Source organism: Dioscorea cayenensis, chromosome 7 (assembly GCF_009730915.1).
Source record: "Dioscorea cayenensis subsp. rotundata cultivar TDr96_F1 chromosome 7, TDr96_F1_v2_PseudoChromosome.rev07_lg8_w22 25.fasta, whole genome shotgun sequence".
Classification (NCBI taxonomy): domain Eukaryota; kingdom Viridiplantae; phylum Streptophyta; class Magnoliopsida; order Dioscoreales; family Dioscoreaceae; genus Dioscorea; species Dioscorea cayenensis.
In genome coordinates, this window is record NC_052477.1 from 29,106,991 (window position 1) to 29,124,074 (window position 17,084).

The following is a 17,084-nucleotide window of genomic DNA, read 5'->3' on the forward strand; positions in this document are numbered from 1 at the left end:
AACCTTCACAAATATGTCTTTGTGGGTAAATTTTTTTTTTTCAGATTTAACAGGATTATTATATTTCCATTAAAAAAAATAAAAGGAAAGAAAATTCTACAAAACAAGGGGCGTGAGAATAACAAAACAAAGAATCAAAGCGTATCTACCATAATGCCACTCCGAGGACAAAGCCTTCCTCTTATTATATAACGCTCCACTCCCTTTCCATCTCCTTCTCGTTCCTCTCTCTCTCTCTCTCTCTCTCACGAGCACCCCGCGATCAACGCCGGGAATCCAGCGATCGCCTCATCGGACGCCGGAGACAATGGGCCAGCAGCCATTCGGCGACACCACGCTCACCAAGGTCTTCGTCGGCGGACTCGCATGGGAGACCCAGAAAGACGTTCTGCGTGACCACTTCGCTCGATTCGGTGATATTCTCGAAGCCGTCATCATCTCCGATAAGACCTCCGGCCGTTCCAAGGGCTATGGCTTCGTAAGCCTCCGTTTCATCTCCGCATTCGCTTCCTATTGATCTGGCCAATTGACTAGGGTTAGGGTTTTGGGTTTCCTTGCAGGTCACGTTTAAGGATGCTGAATCAGCGAAGAAGGCTTGCGAGGATCCTTCGCCGGTGATCAATGGCCGCCGTGCTAACTGTAACCTCGCTTCGCTCGGTGCACGCCGGCTTCGTCCCTCGCCGCCACCGACCCCGATCTCCACCACTCCTCCGCCGCCCCCTCCGCGGCATGGTAACTAACCCTAGTTTATATTTTTTTTGTGAAAAAGTCCTTCGAGTTTGGAGATTTACGTTGGGTTTTGATCTGAAGGTGCGAGAGGGGTGGCGGCGCCGCCGTGGTACTACGCAACGGGGACGCCGGGACCGTATCCACAGCATCACCACCACTACCACGCCGGCGTTGTGCCGTTTTACGCCGCCGGCGCTGCCACCACCCCTGCGGCGTACGGGTGAGTAGGGAGATGACATTGATGATTTTGATTCTCTCTATTTTTTTGCCCCTTTTTGCAGTTTTACCACTTTATTTTTGGAAATTTTTATAGACGCTAATTTTTTTTTTATCGCTGAAATGGATGGTAAAAATAATAGCGTAAAATGTTAGGGGGTGACTGCCAAATTCGAACCTTTCCACGCGGGAAGGAGCAAAAGTTTTATACTATATTAGAGTTCCAGCTGTTTACCGGCCCCCACATTTTGCACATATATATACATATATATACTGAATGAAATTTATTTATTTCTTACAGGTACTCTCCCTCATACGTGACGGATTATGGTTATAATCAGGTAAAAAAATGATTTTTTTTTTTTTCAGTTTATATTTGATTTGTTATTTTTTTTTCGAATATATAATAGTTGATATCTCTAGCGGAATGCTGATTGGAAGCCGGCTCTGCCATGTTACCGTCTTTTTTAAAAAAAAAATTTATTTATAATAATATAAGCTTGTTTGGACTTTGGGATGCATGTGTTGTGCTAGCTGGCTAAGTGATTAACTGGTGTTGGGATATTAACTGGGAAAACTTAAATAAATATATGGCATAACATTTGCTGGTTTTGTTTGATTCTAGCTTGTCAATAAATGCATGTGAGGATGAATTGGCAATGTACCAAATCATGTTGAACACTTTAACCTGAGTGAATAGAATAATTGTCCTTTTTTTAATAATCTATTTGCCAGTGAGCATTTAAGTTATTTAAAGAATACACATTTCACTTGATCAGTTACCAAATCATTTTCATTTAGTTTGACTTGAAACTGCACCCTTTGATTCCTGACTTGTATCTCTATATTTATTTTATGATGAAAAATAAAAAAAATTAAAAATTAAATTTTTAGCCTTTATTCACAAATATTTTTAATCCTTGGATCATAATGAAACGTTCTTTGTTTTCAGACACCAAAATTGCACTTACACCTTATTTATTTTATGGTTTCTTAGATCAACCATGATGATTCCACAGGGTTAGTCCAGTTATATACTTCCAAGATCCATCACTGACCTCTTGTTTTTACTAATCTCCATGTTCCTTAGTTTGTCTACTATCCATTTTGCATCTAGTTCTAGCTAATGGAAACAAATTTCTGGCGCATACTAAAGAAGCCCTTTTTTCAGCAGTCTCTGACAATGACAGTCACTGACTTAGCTATGTGACATATCTAGTTAATGTGTGTGTGTGTGTGTGTATTCTCACATTCAGGCATTTTTTAAAGACATAGAAAAGCCAACAAATTCCATGCTTGTGTTTTCTTCAATGCCATAATTTAGTAAACAACTGAAAATAAATTTTGGTCTGATGTGCAGAAACTGAGCCATGGTGGTGGAGGGTCCTATGTTCAGGGTCAGTTCTCCCATGTCCCTATACCCAAGCCAAGGAGGGATTTTTGCTCCAAATGCTATGCTGCCTGTATACCCACTGTATCACTTCCAGCACCACCAGCCCCACACCATGGGTCTTCCTGCTCACATCTTCCCTCCAACTACTGCAAGCACCATGACCACTATCCCCACCATCATCTCCAAGCCTCCTGCAATCCCTGCTACCACAGGTACACAAACATCTTTAACACCATACTTGTCTTAAAAATTTAATTTAATACATCTCTTTGTGACAATTGACTTGGTACTTTAACATGCACCATCTTGCTACATTGTTGGGATTGTCTTGATACTTTAGCTCTTGGTATCAAAGTGATATCAGATACTTTTCTTGTAAGCTGGCAATATTTTGGATCCATGCCCAGTGCCAGAAAACAATGCCAAAGGAAAATAAAAAAATAATTGCATCTCTCATAATGACATGGTTTCTAGTGGGGATATGATCAAGGCATCCATTTGCTCATTGTCTAGTAAATTATTCAAAATTGCTTGCTGGAGTATATAAAAGCCAAACAAGAAATACACAATGCCAATTACAGAAGTTTTATATTATGCAATGACTGAAAATTTCTCAGATCTCTTTGTTTTTGTTTGTCTTCACATGATGTATTAACATTGAATGCATTGTGTTCTGTTGTTTGCTAGATGAGGAAAATATTTTCCTAAACAGATTGATTTGACAATTAATGAGTACACAGTTTGTTTTGCAGTGGAACCTGTTAAAGGATGCAGCTAAATAAAACAAATCAAGGCGTACACTGGAGTGAATCCAAAAAACAAAAAGCAAAAACAAAAAGAAGAAAAGCCAAATAAAAAAAAAATCACCATTTTCTGAAGGATTTTATTTCTTTCATTCCATTAGTCTCATTGGATTCATTTTTATTCCATCTAACTTGCATCTGTAACAGGGAACATTGTCCATTTACCAATATATTTTATGGTAAATTTGTCATGTCTAAATATTCCCCAAAAAAAAGGACCATTTTGTCATGAATAATAACATCTATTTATGCATTTATTTTATCTGTGGAAATATTTTTCTTTAGTTACCCAAATGGCCAAATGTGTACATTTCTTTTTTGCCTCATTTTCAACTCCATGCCTGCGTATGTTGGACCTAAATTTAAAGAAGTTGGTGAAGTTCCATTGAAAGTCAGGTACATAGCTTGAAAATTCTTGGTTGATCTACGTAACTCCCAATAGTTAATGTATTTCCAACCTAACTGTGCCCAACTATTTCCAATATGATCAACCAAATCCAAACCAGACAAAAGTACTCATAAATCATAATTAGCTATAATCAAATATAACCATCTTATTAAACAAAACAATAATTGTGTTGAACCCTCTCAATTATTATAATTTTATATAATATATTTTTTTGACAAAATCGACAAATGGAGGTGCACATAAAATAATTTGTTTCGAACTCGAGATCTCTTAATCACAAGCACGGATATTTACCTACAATTCTTTTATATAATATTTCAAATATAATTAATCTGAAAGAATCTACCTAAAACACCTATAATTTTATATTATAAAAGTTTTCAAATACCAAATTAGAACATAAGGTAAACTACTCATTTAAAAAAATAAAAAAATAAATAATAATAATAATAATAATAATAATATAAAACAGTAATTTAAAAAAAAAATTGTTTTTAAGGTTTTTCTCACTCAATTAATCTCTTGTACCACATTTAATAAGTTTAAATTTAACTCAGTAATTTCTCAATCGAAGAAAAGGAAAAACTAAAAACTAAAAATTCTACAACGGGCCCTATTAATGGGCTCAAAACCTAAAAGGCCCATTAATGGCTAGCAACAAAGCACTCCCATCACGCGGCATTTATGACTCCGTCTCTTCCCATCGTCCTCAGCGTCCCCTTCTTCTCCTTCGTATCAAAACCAAACCCTACTTCTCCAATCTCCCCCCAAAACCATGTATAAATCTCCAATCCAATCCATCCCTTCAAGAACCCTAGAATCCCAGATCCAAATCTCCACCACAAATCCATGGCGTCGGCGCCGGAACCGACCAACGGACTTCCCTTCACGATCGTGCTTGTGACGACGTGGTACTCGTGCAACATCGGCCTTCTCCTTCTGAACAAGTACTTGCTCTCCAACTATGGATTCAGCTACCCGATCTTCCTCACCATGTGCCATATGACGGCGTGCTCGCTCTTGAGCTATGCGTCGGTGGCGTGGTTGAAGGTTGTGCCTCTTCAAATAGTGAGATCGCGTGTTCAGTTGTTGAAGATCGCTGCTCTTAGCCTTGTCTTTTGCTTCTCCGTCGTTGGCGGCAACATCTCGTTGAAGTTTCTTCCGGTGTCGTTCAACCAGGCCGTTGGGTGCGACGACGCCGTTCTTCACCGCCGTGTTCGCGTATTTCATGGCGATGAAGCGCGAGACTTGGATCACGTATCTCACTCTCGTTCCGGTCGTCGCCGGCGTCATGATCGCCAGCCGGGGTCAGTTCCTTTTAGTGCTTTCGATTTCAAGTTTCTTTTTCCTTATTTGTTTGTTTATACTTTTGCTTATTAGAACTAGTGGGTTGAGAGGATTTTATTATTATTATTATAATAAAATTAATCCATAAATGAATAAGGGTAAATAATCTAAATCTTTCTTTTTTTTGTGTGTGTGTTTTTTTATTTTGGTCACTAGGTTTTAAATATCTATGATTTGGTCCTCTATTTTTAGTTTTTGTTATAATTTGATCAATTAAACATACACTGTTAATAGTGATCACGTAGTATATAAAAGATGTGAGTGTATATTTGAATGAACAAATGGTAAAAAAAATTAAAAATAGGGGGATCAAATCATAATTTATTTAAAACTAGGTGATAGAAATGGACACACACAAAAGGTTGAGAACCATTTAGGTTATTTACTCATGAATAAATAAATAGCTCTTGTGAAAAAGTTGATAAATTAATTTGACAAAAAAAGATGTTTTTTTTTTGTGTTGAAATGATATTTATTTGCTTTTTCTCTAAAACTTTAGTTAGCAAAGAAAATAAATGGTTCTTTTGTTTTTACGAATGTATCAATATATGTAGGTATGTATATATATAAGCATTCATACATACATATGTAGGTTTTTTATAACTCTGCGTATTATGTTTTTTTTTAATTATTTTTACGTGTAGGTTTGTACATCAATTTACCTAGTTAGGTACATGCATACATATGTGCTTGTATATGTAGGTATGTGTTTGGATGAAATTTGGATTTCTATTGGCTATCTCCATTGAGATATTTTTACTAGTGTTAACCCAATAATTTAATCATATGCAGGGAGAGCCAAGTTTTCATCTATTTGGATTTATCATGTGTATTAGTGCAACTGCTGCAAGGGCACTCAAGTCAGTGTTACAAGGAATTTTGTTATCTTCTGAAGGGTAAGGACCTTGTTCTTATCCAGCATTTTTCATATTATGTTTTTCACCTTATCGAATCCATATGATCATAGCCTATTGGATTTGAAGATGAATACTTTTACCTTGTTTTGTAATCTATCAAATTGTGCTCTAATTTTCTTTCATCGTGATTGCTGTTTATATGAACCTAATTAACAATCTATTTGTTCAGGGAAAAGCTAAATTCTATCAATCTTCTTCTATATATTTTCATACTCTATTGGATATGGATATGTGTGTTCTTACCTTGTTTTGTAATCTATCTAACCATGCTCTAATTTTCCTTCATCTTGATTGTTGTGTTTATGCTCATGACTACTGATACTTAAACATAGTTTACAATTTATATCAGGGAAAAGCTAAATTTTGTCAATCTTCTTCTATATGATCATACTCTATTGGATATGGATATGCATGCTTTTACCTTGTTTTGTAATCTATCTAATCATGCTCTGATTTTCCTTCTTCTTGATTGTTGTGTGTATGCTCTTGACTACCGATACTTAAACCTAGTTTACAATCTATGTCAGGGAAAAGCTAAATTTCATTAATCTTCTTCTATATATGATCATACTCTATGGGATATGGATATGCATCCTTTTACCTTGTTTTGTAATATATCTAATCATGCTCTAATTTTCCTTCATCTTGATTGTTATGTTTATGCTCTTGACTACCGATACTCAAACCTAGTTTACAATCTATGTTCAGGGAAAAGCTAAATTCTATCAATCTTCTTCTATATATGGCGCCGATTGCTGTTATTTTCCTACTTCCTGCAACAATAATCATGGAGCCCAATGTTCTTGCCATCACAGTAACACTTGCTAGGGAAGATAAAAAGATCATTTGTTATCTGCTTTTCAATTCCTCCATGGCTTATTTCGTCAACCTAACCAATTTCCTCGTTACCAAACATACTAGTGCCTTGACTCTACAGGTATGCAACTCTCTGATATGTTCTAATGAATTACCACATTTTACCTCATTAATATTTCGTTCATCACCTCTAATTCTATGTTGGGCTGCATCAGAAAAAGTTTATCTTTGTTTTCCTAATGCTTATTAAAATTTACTCTGAAATTCAGTAAAAGGTTTTAGTGGCTACTTTTCTAACTTTAACAATGTCTGTAATTAAACCTTTTTTTTTGTATTATTTACTCAGGTTCTTGGTAATGCCAAAGGTGCAGTGGCAGTTGTGATTTCAATACTGATATTCAGAAACCCTGTATCCTTAACTGGGATGCTGGGCTATGCACTCACTGTCTTTGGGGTTGTTCTTTACAGTGAATCTAAAAAGCGTAGCAAGTAGCAGAACCTTTGGTTTTTTTTTTAAAAAAATCTTGTAATGTCAATTCCAAGTGGCAAAAGACATGTGGCTTATTGTTTTGAGGTCCAGTTTTGCCTGGCAGATATAGCAATTGCTTTGTTGGCTACAGATACATAAAGGATAGAATACAGCTGCTTCAATGTACTTTTGTCATTTAAATTAGTGATGGTAATAAGGACTACTAAAAGTTTTATGAAGATATGTTTCACAATTTTTTATGTCAGCATGGAGTACATTGTCATCAAACCTTGAGCTACTTTTTTTCAATTCAGAAGATTACAAAACAGAAGCATTTGTAATGGCACTTACTAGCACTATCAAACTAGAAGTATGTAATCTTGTAACGTTTCAATGTCAGCCAATTGGCACGTGCTATCAACAGTGTGCAGTTAAATCTAGTACCAATTTAAAAATATATATGTATCAGCAACGTATAGAAGTCGATATCTCACTTCTTTTTTTTTGATGTGTACCTGATATTCTTTCTTTAATGTCAGAGTCTGTCAGCTTCTCCATTGCACTCATTTTTTATTTGATTCAATCTCAGACAAGTAGACAGCTGCAACACCTCAGCAAACTGCCAATCAAACTGTCAATTCTTCATGAACTGAATGCTAGTTTGTCAACAGCAAAAAACAGGAGAAAGGGTAATTTGGTTTTCACTAGTGGATCTAAGAGATAGATTCTGTAGAAGTGCAAGGTGGTCCTAAATTGCTTGAAAGACTAAGATGAGATATCTTCTTCTCCAAAGGCTCAACCTGCACACCATTATCTTTTTCTGGAGGAAACTTGTTTTCCTTCTGCACATCCCTTGTAACTGCAAGCAAGTTATGTGACTTGATATCCCTGGAAATTAGATCAGAAATTTCAGGTTTGTCTGAATTAAGAATGGCTGACATAGAAGCAGAACTGGCCACATCTTGTGAATCATCTTTGGAACACAACTCATCATGTTGCTCTGACTTCCTGTGTGCACTATATGGCCGTGAGGATTGTTGTAGTAGAGGTGGTGATGCTGTCAATGAAGATACCATCTGAGGAGAACTGATACTCTCTGTGACTGGTCTTGGAGAAGGTGGCTTACTAAGACGTTTGCTCGGCCCAGAAGTGTTCCTTGCCGAATTGTTTCGCAGACCATTTAGAGAATTTCTGCTGATATTGTTTGTGAGAGATTTCTCCTGTGATTCACACCAGATATATATTTAGTAAACTGCATATGTGTGTTTGAATGCTAGAAAAGAGAACAAAATTGTTCTGGTTAAAACTAACCGCATCAAAGTATCCTATCTTGGGACTTGGAAGCCGAAGGCCTGATGGTTTCATGGATTTAGGTTCAGACTTGCTACTGACATTGTTTAGAGGAGGACTGTGTCCAGCGGAGGATCCGGCCGATACTTGAATTCCGGGAGATTTTCGCAGCTTTGGTGATTTAAGTACATTAATGTCAAATGGAACTCTAAAGGAAGGTGATACAGAACCGGCAATTAGAGGGCTAACCACTGAATTACCATGATTCATAACCATGGAGGTTGATGAAGATGAGTCTGAGGCCAAACTATCAAGGGAACTATGGGGAGATGCGCTGGAAGAAAATCTGAGTCTGGACTTCACGCTTTCTTGAGACTTTGTTGCACTCTGCACCTCAATTTTAGTCTTAGATGACCTCAAAGGAGTTTTAGTAATGGAGGATGATAACTTATCAGCAGTTTGAACTTTTCTCCTAGGGGTTTTGGAGGGAGATTTATCTAACTGTTTAGATGAATTGCCTACAAAGCTATTATTTGGAGTAACTGCTGAAACTATACTGTTTCCTGAAACTGAAGCAGTAGGAGAATTTGTCAATTTCATGGACTTATAACTGGCCCTGCATGAGTTACTGTATATTTTCTTCAAAGCTACAGGAGATTGGCGATTAGATGCTGTGCCTGCAGGAGCATTAAATTAATGATAAATTTTAACAGCAGATCAAGGTATTCTTCCTAATTGCAAATAAAAACACACGTCATGAATAATCATATTGAAGGTCAGACGACACCATTTGATATCCTAACTAGTTTCTAAAAATGGGAAGAAACATTTAACCCATAGCGCCTAATTACCACACAATCTGCATGTAAATAAGAGAGGGTTGAGGACAGGGGATTCATACCAGATAGACTCTCGACACTGTCACTCTTTATTTGAATCCTTTCAGATGTAGGAGACTTCTTGTTTGGCACCGGAGGTACCAATCTGGTTCTGGGTGCAATTATAGGAGGTTTTAGTTTTGGGTCTCTACTTCCTGCTGCAACCTTTAGTCAATCACCAATTGTCAGTTTAAACAATAAAACATAAATTTGTTAACTTCATCTCACATTCACACACATTGGGAAGCAACATACCACTCTTGAAGGAAGGAGGGCTGATTTAGAAGAAACTATTGTCGGTTTCTTGCTAGTAACATCCCTTTTACCAGCAACAGGTGGCTTCATCTGAATTAAGCAAAGAATTTTGACATGTTTCACAAAAACAAAAACAAAAAAAAACAAAACAAAGAAAGAAACAAAGATAATAAAGGAAGATTTACCCTAAGACGAGAAGAAATTTCAGCCTTGCTGTTCACTGCAACAGACAACAGCAAGCAGTAGCACGGTCAATTACCAAAAGATTAAAGAATAAAATCTTCATGCGTGATGAGTTATGTACAAAAAACTGCATCCTTTGAAAGGAAAGATCAATGGAATAATACCAATGGATGCAAAAAGCAAAAAAAAAAATCTCCTATATGGGGAGATGCTCTTACATGAAGGCTTTGATGTATCAACATTCACGGGACACGCAGATTTGATAGAAGGCACCAGTTGTGAATTTCTATCACATTGACTAACAGGCCTCTGGATAGAAGCACGCAGGTCCCCAAATAGGTCTACTTCAAGATTTTCTAATTCCCAGCTATCACTATCTAATGTAGTGTTAGACTCTGAGGACTTCCTTATATCTTCTAAAATTCGAGGTAATTTGCCTGCTTCTGCTTTTGCATAAGTGCTGTTAACAATGGCCAGTTCTTCCTGATTCAGTACGCCTATCCACAAGATCCATGATATGCAAAGCCAAATCAGCCATTTACTCTAATTAGAATAATTTAAGCTTGCTCGTGATGGAATTGTACCTTCACTGGTGAAAAATTCACTATCCCAGGCCAAACTTTTTCGCAGATTATACTTGTTTGATATTATGCGCTTCCGCTTAGGCGACGCGGATAATTCAGGATCTCGTAACATAAGTTCACTCTTATTCACAAAGTTCGTCCCTTGGAGCATTTGGTCTGTCTCTGTGATAGTCAAGTTATGGTCCTTGAAATTTTCTGCAGCTCCTGCAAATCCAGCATGAAATACAGCAGCAATACAAACATATCAGATCATAGATGAAATTATAAATGAATAGCATAATTAGTCTCAAAATCTTTTAGTTCATTCAGATAAAATAGTAAAACCTGCAATCAAAACAATGAAAATCAAAGACATAACACCAAAAGGAGCAAACACATATCCCAGAAATTTAATAAATAGATTTAGGCTCAGCATCCTTCATTTTTCCAAGAACCACATCAAATTTCATGGGCAACTTCATGGAACAAATTGAACACATCTCCAATCAATTTCTGCTTATTAGGTATTTCAAACATCATATACTTTGCAAACAATAAGAAACTAAATGAAAGATAAAAAAAAATAATAATATGAAAGTTTCTAAAAATTCATAAATCTCGGTATCAATTCGCCAAATAATATAAAAATTTAACCAGAGAATCTCAAGCGCTAGTTGACCTTAAAAACAAAAAATTTCGGAAATCTCGGTATCAATTCAACATGGTGATCAACAGCAAGTAAAATTCAATCTAATTCTACAAAGCTAGGGTAGAACCAATCCCCCACACAACAAATCAGCAGGTAAAAACAACCAAATCGAATGAAAAACCACAAAAAAAAGGTTCAAGAATCGATGGGAAATACCTGAACCGCTGGAAGGAGAAACGATGAGGAGATCGTTCTCCGAGGGCACATCGATGAGGGAGACGCCGTCCATGGCACTATATCACGGAGGAATCCGGCAAGCGATCCAGAAATCGAAGGAAAGAGGAGGGTTTCTAGGGTTCTAAGAAGGAAATCGAGATGGAGGAGTTGAATTGAAATAATAAATATAGAAATAATTCGCTGTGAAAATGAAACGGAAAAAGAAATAAAAAAAACAAGAAAATGGGAGGTGGTGGAGAAGCGGGAAGTTCTGGAATTTGGATCTGGATTTGAAATTACTGGAAAAGGAACTGGGCCTTTCTCAACTACAGCCCATTAACTTTGTAAATGTTTGTTTGTTTCCATCCCATTTACAGTTTAATTTCCTACTTACATGAATTTCCAATTTTTTATTATTTCTATTATTGTTTGACTAAAATTATATATATATATATATATATATAAGGGATAGTCATTTAGGGACGTCTCTAGATTTATAATATGGAGATGTCCTAGCCTCAGCAGTTAAATCATCATCTAATCGCTGCAAGCATTTCCCTTTTTTTTCTATACATGGCATCTTCAACACCTGCAACTTGTCTTGTTCCCTCCATCCTCTATCCGGTCTTCGAGCAGGAGCTCCTCGTCGTTGTCGCTATAGTCACCAAATCCAACCTCAAAATCAAGCTAGTCAACACAAACATTGAAACTAATCCCTTCCAAAAAAAAGTCATAGTCAACACTGGAGTTGGCCTTAAATAACTCATCAATCAGGTGGAAGGCTGTCGAAATGAGTGTGGTGACATCCATAGAGTTGTTATTTGTGAACTTCCCTAATAGACTGGTTCTCATATATCTATATTTATTGCTATACGTTATCTAAGAACGCATGGCCATTAGATCCTTAGACAATTGTTGTGATCTTTTTCCAGCTTTTTTCTGATTTATTTTTTATGTTTTCATATAGTAAACCTTTCTCCTGAGGCCGCCTCGCATAAATCATGTGACTCCGTGCTCACTAGCCCTCCAATACTCATTATAACGATAGATATAGATATTTGGGAACCCGTCTATTACGGAAGTTTATAAATAACAACTCTATTAGGGAAATTCACAAATAACAACTCTGTGGATGTCCCTATATCAACTGTCCAATCATCCATTATTCTGAACAGAGACGTAAACAATAACCATTGAGTATGCTTAATAATTATAAAATATATAATTTCCTGGAACAGTTCCTCTAAACAGTTTCCTTTTTATCCCTGCCTGTCTAATATTAAACACATTTCTATGTCAAAATTGCCAAAAAAAAACACTATCACATATTCAAATAATTTACAGTAGAGTTCTTTGATTTGAAGAGGAAACCCTTTCTACAAAATGCTTAATTTTAAAAAAAAAACAATGAACAATAAAATGGAACTCATCTTGCAAGTTACAATATATAAATCTCAAGGAAGAATTCCAAAACAATCATAAGGCTAACTCTCAATGGCATAACAACACCAAATGAAATTATAATATATATATATACACACACACATTAATCAAAAGAAAAATCGAAAGAAAACTTATAGAATATTGAAAAGATTCAAGCCTATCTCAATAAGGAGGCCTCCAAACTGTGAAACAAGACAAGAAAGAAGAAGAAGAAGAAGAGGAACTGAGGAAACTGAAATGGAAGTCATAAGGGGGCAGGTGCATGGGGACACGTGCAAAGCATGCAAGTGGTTTGGCTTGCTCACGCTAGCTATATCCCTTCACAACAACAGATAACACATCACTGCAACCCTCTCTCTGCAACTGCACTTCCCACCTTGGAAATCAACTCACTATATATATATATATTCTCAACAACACTTGTATACACTTACAAGTTCCCACCTGCATGCATGACATCCGAGGTTGAGTTACACTCCACCTCCATTAATTTTCCTATTTCTTTATATACATTAAATAAAAGATATTGGAAACACCACCACATATATATATATATATAACTTTAATTTATTATTATTATTATAATTACTTAAAAGTTAAAACATTCCTCTTTGCTATCCTTCTTGGATGGTGAAACAGATGGGAATGTTTCATTTAGCTAGTGTGTGCCTGTGTATAAAATAATAAAATGATCATTAGAAAATCACCAAGTTTCACTCAAAAAACAAACAACAAAAGACTCCAATCCAATACAATAATATATAATAACAATAATAATAATAGTAAATAAAAAAGAGAGAAAAAGAAGAACTCTAGAGCAAAGAACTGTTGATGAGACCAGCATCATGCCAAGAAGAAGAATTAACACCATTCCAGTAATCTCTACCAGCATCCAAGTTTCCAAGCTGCCATTGAAGACCCAAGTAAGCTTTGTTTTCCTCTCCATGATGATCCATGGCTTCATGAGAAGAAGAAGTAGTAGTAGTTGTTGTGATTGTAGCAGTAGTTGTTGTCACAGAAGAGCCAAACAAATTACCTCCATCAAGACCCAAACAATTATCATAGTAAAGACTCTGAAATCCACTAGGGTTTGTAGAGGTGTTGCCAGTTCTAAGAGCATCAAGCAAGGCTGTGTTTGAGTAAGGAGTAGTTGTGATAAAAGAAGGAGAAGTATTAGGGTTAGGGTTAGGGTTGTGGAGTCTGGCAAAGGCAAGGGTGAGATCATTAGGGTCAAAAGGAGAGAAAGGTGGTGGAGGTGTTGGAAGGGTATTGAGAGGATAATGATCATGAGATCTCTTTGAAGAAGAGGAAGAAGATGATGAAGAAGAAGAGTTGGAAGAGGACTTCTTGTTCTTTCTACAACCACCACCAACAGGGACATTCCTGAGAGATCCACCTTTGGTCCAGTACCTCCTGCAACCTTTGCAGAAGTATCTTGGTTGAGAGAGGCTGTAGTTGTTGTAGTAACAGAACTTTGTGTTTGTAGACTCACATCTTGGACATTTGAGAGCTGTTTCTGGGCTTGGTCTTGGTTTCTTCTCTTGTTGTTGTTGTTGTTGTTGTTGTTGTTGTTGATCTTGTTGGACTAAAACATCTTCAAGAGTGTGGGTGTTCATGATCTGTTTATATATATATATATATATATAAAGAAAGAGAGAAAACATGAAGTGATTCATTCATTGAAATGGAAAGGAAAGGATTGAGATATATTGATGATTATGTGTGTGTGTATGTATGAATTAATATATATATATATCACCTGATGATGATAGTCTGAACTGGAGATCTCCATGGTTGGAACTTGGAACTCAAGAAAAAAAGAAATGAAAATGAAAATGAAACTGAAAGGGAAGTGAGATTTATAAGATTGGGAATGGAAGTGGGAGGGGAAGTCTTGGTCTTCAAGAGATAAAAGAGATGGAGAGATGGTGGATGTAAATGAGATGAGAAAGAGAGGTAGGAGATGAAGAGAAGAGTGTTATGGGGCCCACAAATTGGCTTTGGCGTGGAGCGAAACAGCGCCACGTAGTGGTGGCCCTGGCCGACATGATGGGCCCACATAAGAGGTCACTCGGCGATTAATCGCCATCATCAATCCAACAACCAATAACTCGCCTATTTTTTATTTATTTTTTATAAATTTTAATTTTATTTATAATGGGAAATTTTAAAATAAATAAAATATATATATATATATAGGAGAGGAAATAAGGAGGATGTTGACTGGTCAAGCTTTAGTCTTGTCGGTCTAAGGACGACTGGCAAAGAGGGAGCAGTGAAGCAAAGTATGCTTTTGCTCACCTTATAGCTTCTTCTCTTTATCTTACATAGGTCCTTAACCCTACTATTATTATAAACATACATTTTCTGTTTTTCTTTTATTAAATTTTTTTTTTTTGAAAAAAAAATTCCAAAACAAAAGATTTAGAATGAATGGGGATGAGGATGAGGGACGGAAGAAGGTGCCCGAGGTTAATTGAGAGGCAAGGAACGAATATAACTGAATGGGGCCCGCGGTGAGGTTCTTTTGTCGGTGAGAGTGGGATCCACGTGGCAGTGTGAGGAGAAATAGAGAGAGAAAAAAAGATAGTCATGGAGAATATCTTGAAATCCGAGTTCAAGAACAAGAGAGAGAAAGAGATATATATATATATATATATAAAAAAACAAAAAGAAAAAGAAGGATTGGTGGTGGGCCGAGGGACCCACTGGAGTTAGCCTGAAGAACAAGAAAAGGATCAAGATTCACAAGAGAGAGAAAGAGAGAAGAAGAAGAAGAGGACGAAGAGAGGGCCCCGTTTAGGGGTGCGAGAAGCGCGTGCGCGCGCGAGAGAGAGAGGGGGGGGCGAGGGCGGCGCATCGAGGAGCCCGTGAAGCGGGGGAAACGACAGCAGAGGCGGAACTGAAGATTTGGTAAGAGGCGTGTGGTGTGAGGTTGGGGAGAGAGAAAGAGTAGTGTTGTAACGTGTGAAGGAAGAGGAGAAGGAGGGGATTAGCATGTGGTGTTGGTGTTGGTGTTGGTGTTGGTGTTGATGGTGGTGATGTTGCCGTTGTTTTTGTTGTTTGAGTGAAGCCGGTGTTGGCAGCCGTTTTTTTATTTGATTTGATTTTTTTATTTTTATTTTTTTTGGGTGGAGGTTTGATAAGATGGGATGCTTGGCATGACCACCTACGTCATCCTTCTTGTTTTATTATTATTATTATTATTATTATTATTATATGTATATTAGATTATTGATTTTATGTGGAGATTGTTGGAGGGGGGGAAGATGTGATGTCAGGGATTATTATATAGAACAATGATTGTAATTGAATTGAAAAACTATGTGAATGGAGTAAATTTATTTATAAAATTATAAATTAAGATAGGATATGGAAAAAGAAAAATTTGTAATGAATCAGGGGGTATGACACTTTGCTTTTTTTGTCTTATGCAATCCACCTGTGTTTGAATAATTAGCTTGACCATATCTATTAGAATCTCAATTTTTCAAACCATGTGTGTATGTACACATGTGATTTTATAATTTCGAAGGGGTATATGTGTGAAGAACAAAGTTGTCAGACCCCCGGCCCGGGCAATGATCCGGCTACGGGTCAGGGTCGATGGGTTCGACCAGATCGAAACCAGGGGTTGAGCAGAGTCGATAATTAAATATAAAAATATTATAATAATTAATAATGAAAGCAAATATAATATTAAGCCCATAATTATATTATAAAAAGCACTAATCAAATTGATATTTAAATTGATAAATGACTTTTATAAGTTTTCTAATTATGTCATTTATTTTTACATTTTTTAAATATTTATAAATTTAATATATTAATATATAAATTGAACTTCTTTCGGTGTTATTTATTTATTTGTTTATTGATTGATTTTGTTAAAATAATAAAGAAATTAATTCACTAATTCTTATATCTCAATTGAGTATTTATTTTGTTTTAAATTTTCTTATATTTTTTATTTAATTAGAATACTTTAATTTTATATTTTTATAATAAAATTACACTCATTTATTGTTTTATTTTCTTAATAAATTAAATTTTTAGAAAGTATTTACATAACACATTAATATATTTTATTTTTAAATATTAATTTTTGTTGGTATGTTTATGATATATATATATATATATATATATATATATATATATATATATATATATATATATATATATATATATATTTTGTAATTCTATTTTTTGATTATAAATTTTAAATTAATATTAATAAATCTACACGATTTTGTGGTTTCTAATGAGAAAATAATAATAATTATTGAATATTGTAAAAAAAAATTAAACATTGTGACCCGGTTGAACTGCCCGGGTCACCGGGTTTTTTAACACCCGGGTCAATGGGGTATACCCGGGCCGGCCACATGGCCGGTTTCTGGTTTTTCCGGTTGAACCGGCCGGGCCGGTCCGGGTCTAACAACCTTGGTGAAGAACTGAAAGACGCCATTGAGTTAGATTACCTTCATAACTTCATTTGGTAATTTTTA

General features: G+C 36.0%; 4 protein-coding genes across 5 annotated transcripts; 2 read left to right on the forward strand and 2 right to left on the reverse strand.

Annotated features, from left to right (window-relative positions):
- The first annotated feature begins 230 nt into the window (after window positions 1–230).
- LOC120265494 (probable RNA-binding protein ARP1) lies at window positions 231–3,386 on the forward strand. Of its 2 annotated transcripts, none has more exons than XM_039273424.1 (6): window positions 231–478; window positions 561–732; window positions 811–949; window positions 1,247–1,286; window positions 2,306–2,550; window positions 3,079–3,386. In XM_039273424.1, exons 1-6 carry the CDS (start codon window positions 308–310, stop codon window positions 3,101–3,103), a joined length of 792 nt encoding a protein of 263 aa, XP_039129358.1. In that variant the 5' UTR covers window positions 231–307; the 3' UTR covers window positions 3,104–3,386. The 2 variants fall into 2 exon arrangements, with proteins under 2 accessions (XP_039129358.1, XP_039129359.1); XM_039273425.1 differs by having other exon boundaries at window positions 3,091–3,386.
- An 825-nt stretch (window positions 3,387–4,211) lies between these two features.
- LOC120265873 (probable sugar phosphate/phosphate translocator At3g11320) lies at window positions 4,212–7,181 on the forward strand. Its single transcript, XM_039273839.1, has 4 exons — window positions 4,212–4,858; window positions 5,690–5,793; window positions 6,523–6,751; window positions 6,977–7,181. The coding sequence occupies exons 1-4, from the start codon at window positions 4,400–4,402 to the stop codon at window positions 7,121–7,123; spliced, it is 939 nt and encodes a 312-aa protein (XP_039129773.1). The 5' UTR covers window positions 4,212–4,399; the 3' UTR covers window positions 7,124–7,181.
- Window positions 7,182–7,183: 2 nt separating this feature from the next.
- LOC120265871 (uncharacterized serine-rich protein C215.13-like) lies at window positions 7,184–11,373 on the reverse strand. Its single transcript, XM_039273837.1, has 8 exons — window positions 11,134–11,373; window positions 10,290–10,493; window positions 9,924–10,202; window positions 9,708–9,742; window positions 9,523–9,612; window positions 9,291–9,432; window positions 8,411–9,066; window positions 7,184–8,319 (listed from the first exon to the last, which is right to left on the reverse strand). Exons 1-8 carry the CDS (start codon window positions 11,204–11,206, stop codon window positions 7,813–7,815), a joined length of 1,986 nt encoding a protein of 661 aa, XP_039129771.1. The 5' UTR covers window positions 11,207–11,373; the 3' UTR covers window positions 7,184–7,812.
- A 1,914-nt stretch (window positions 11,374–13,287) lies between these two features.
- LOC120265874 (dof zinc finger protein DOF2.1-like) lies at window positions 13,288–14,498 on the reverse strand. The gene is made up of 2 exons (XM_039273840.1): window positions 14,336–14,498; window positions 13,288–14,195 (listed from the first exon to the last, which is right to left on the reverse strand). The coding sequence occupies exons 1-2, from the start codon at window positions 14,366–14,368 to the stop codon at window positions 13,389–13,391; spliced, it is 840 nt and encodes a 279-aa protein (XP_039129774.1). The 5' UTR covers window positions 14,369–14,498; the 3' UTR covers window positions 13,288–13,388.
- Window positions 14,499–17,084: the final 2,586 nt, after the last annotated feature.

What these genes read in the sequence shown, in the direction of transcription:
- LOC120265874 (XM_039273840.1), bottom strand. Translation starts at nt 14,368, where the DNA reads ATGGAGATCTCCAGTTCAGACTATCATCATCAG. An exon ending in GTTCAGACTATCATCATCAG is followed by an intron (nt 14,196 to 14,335) that starts GTGATATATATA and finishes ATATATAAACAG; the next exon opens with ATCATGAACACCCACACTCT.
- LOC120265871 (XM_039273837.1), bottom strand. Translation starts at nt 11,206, where the DNA reads ATGGACGGCGTCTCCCTCATCGATGTGCCCTCGGAGAACGATCTCCTC. An exon ending in CCCTCCTTCCTTCAAGAGTG is followed by an intron (nt 9,433 to 9,522) that starts GTATGTTGCTTC and finishes GATTGACTAAAG; the next exon opens with GTTGCAGCAGGAAGTAGAGA. An exon ending in CAGTGTCGAGAGTCTATCTG is followed by an intron (nt 9,067 to 9,290) that starts GTATGAATCCCC and finishes ATGCTCCTGCAG; the next exon opens with GCACAGCATCTAATCGCCAA.
- LOC120265873 (XM_039273839.1), top strand. Translation starts at nt 4,400, where the DNA reads ATGGCGTCGGCGCCGGAACCGACCAACGGACTTCCCTTCACGATCGTG. An exon ending in ATTTTGTTATCTTCTGAAGG is followed by an intron (nt 5,794 to 6,522) that starts GTAAGGACCTTG and finishes ATCTATGTTCAG; the next exon opens with GGAAAAGCTAAATTCTATCA. An exon ending in CTAGTGCCTTGACTCTACAG is followed by an intron (nt 6,752 to 6,976) that starts GTATGCAACTCT and finishes TTATTTACTCAG; the next exon opens with GTTCTTGGTAATGCCAAAGG.
- LOC120265494 (XM_039273424.1), top strand. Translation starts at nt 308, where the DNA reads ATGGGCCAGCAGCCATTCGGCGACACCACGCTCACCAAGGTCTTCGTC. An exon ending in CGGATTATGGTTATAATCAG is followed by an intron (nt 1,287 to 2,305) that starts GTAAAAAAATGA and finishes TCTGATGTGCAG; the next exon opens with AAACTGAGCCATGGTGGTGG. An exon ending in TGCAATCCCTGCTACCACAG is followed by an intron (nt 2,551 to 3,078) that starts GTACACAAACAT and finishes ATGAGTACACAG; the next exon opens with TTTGTTTTGCAGTGGAACCT.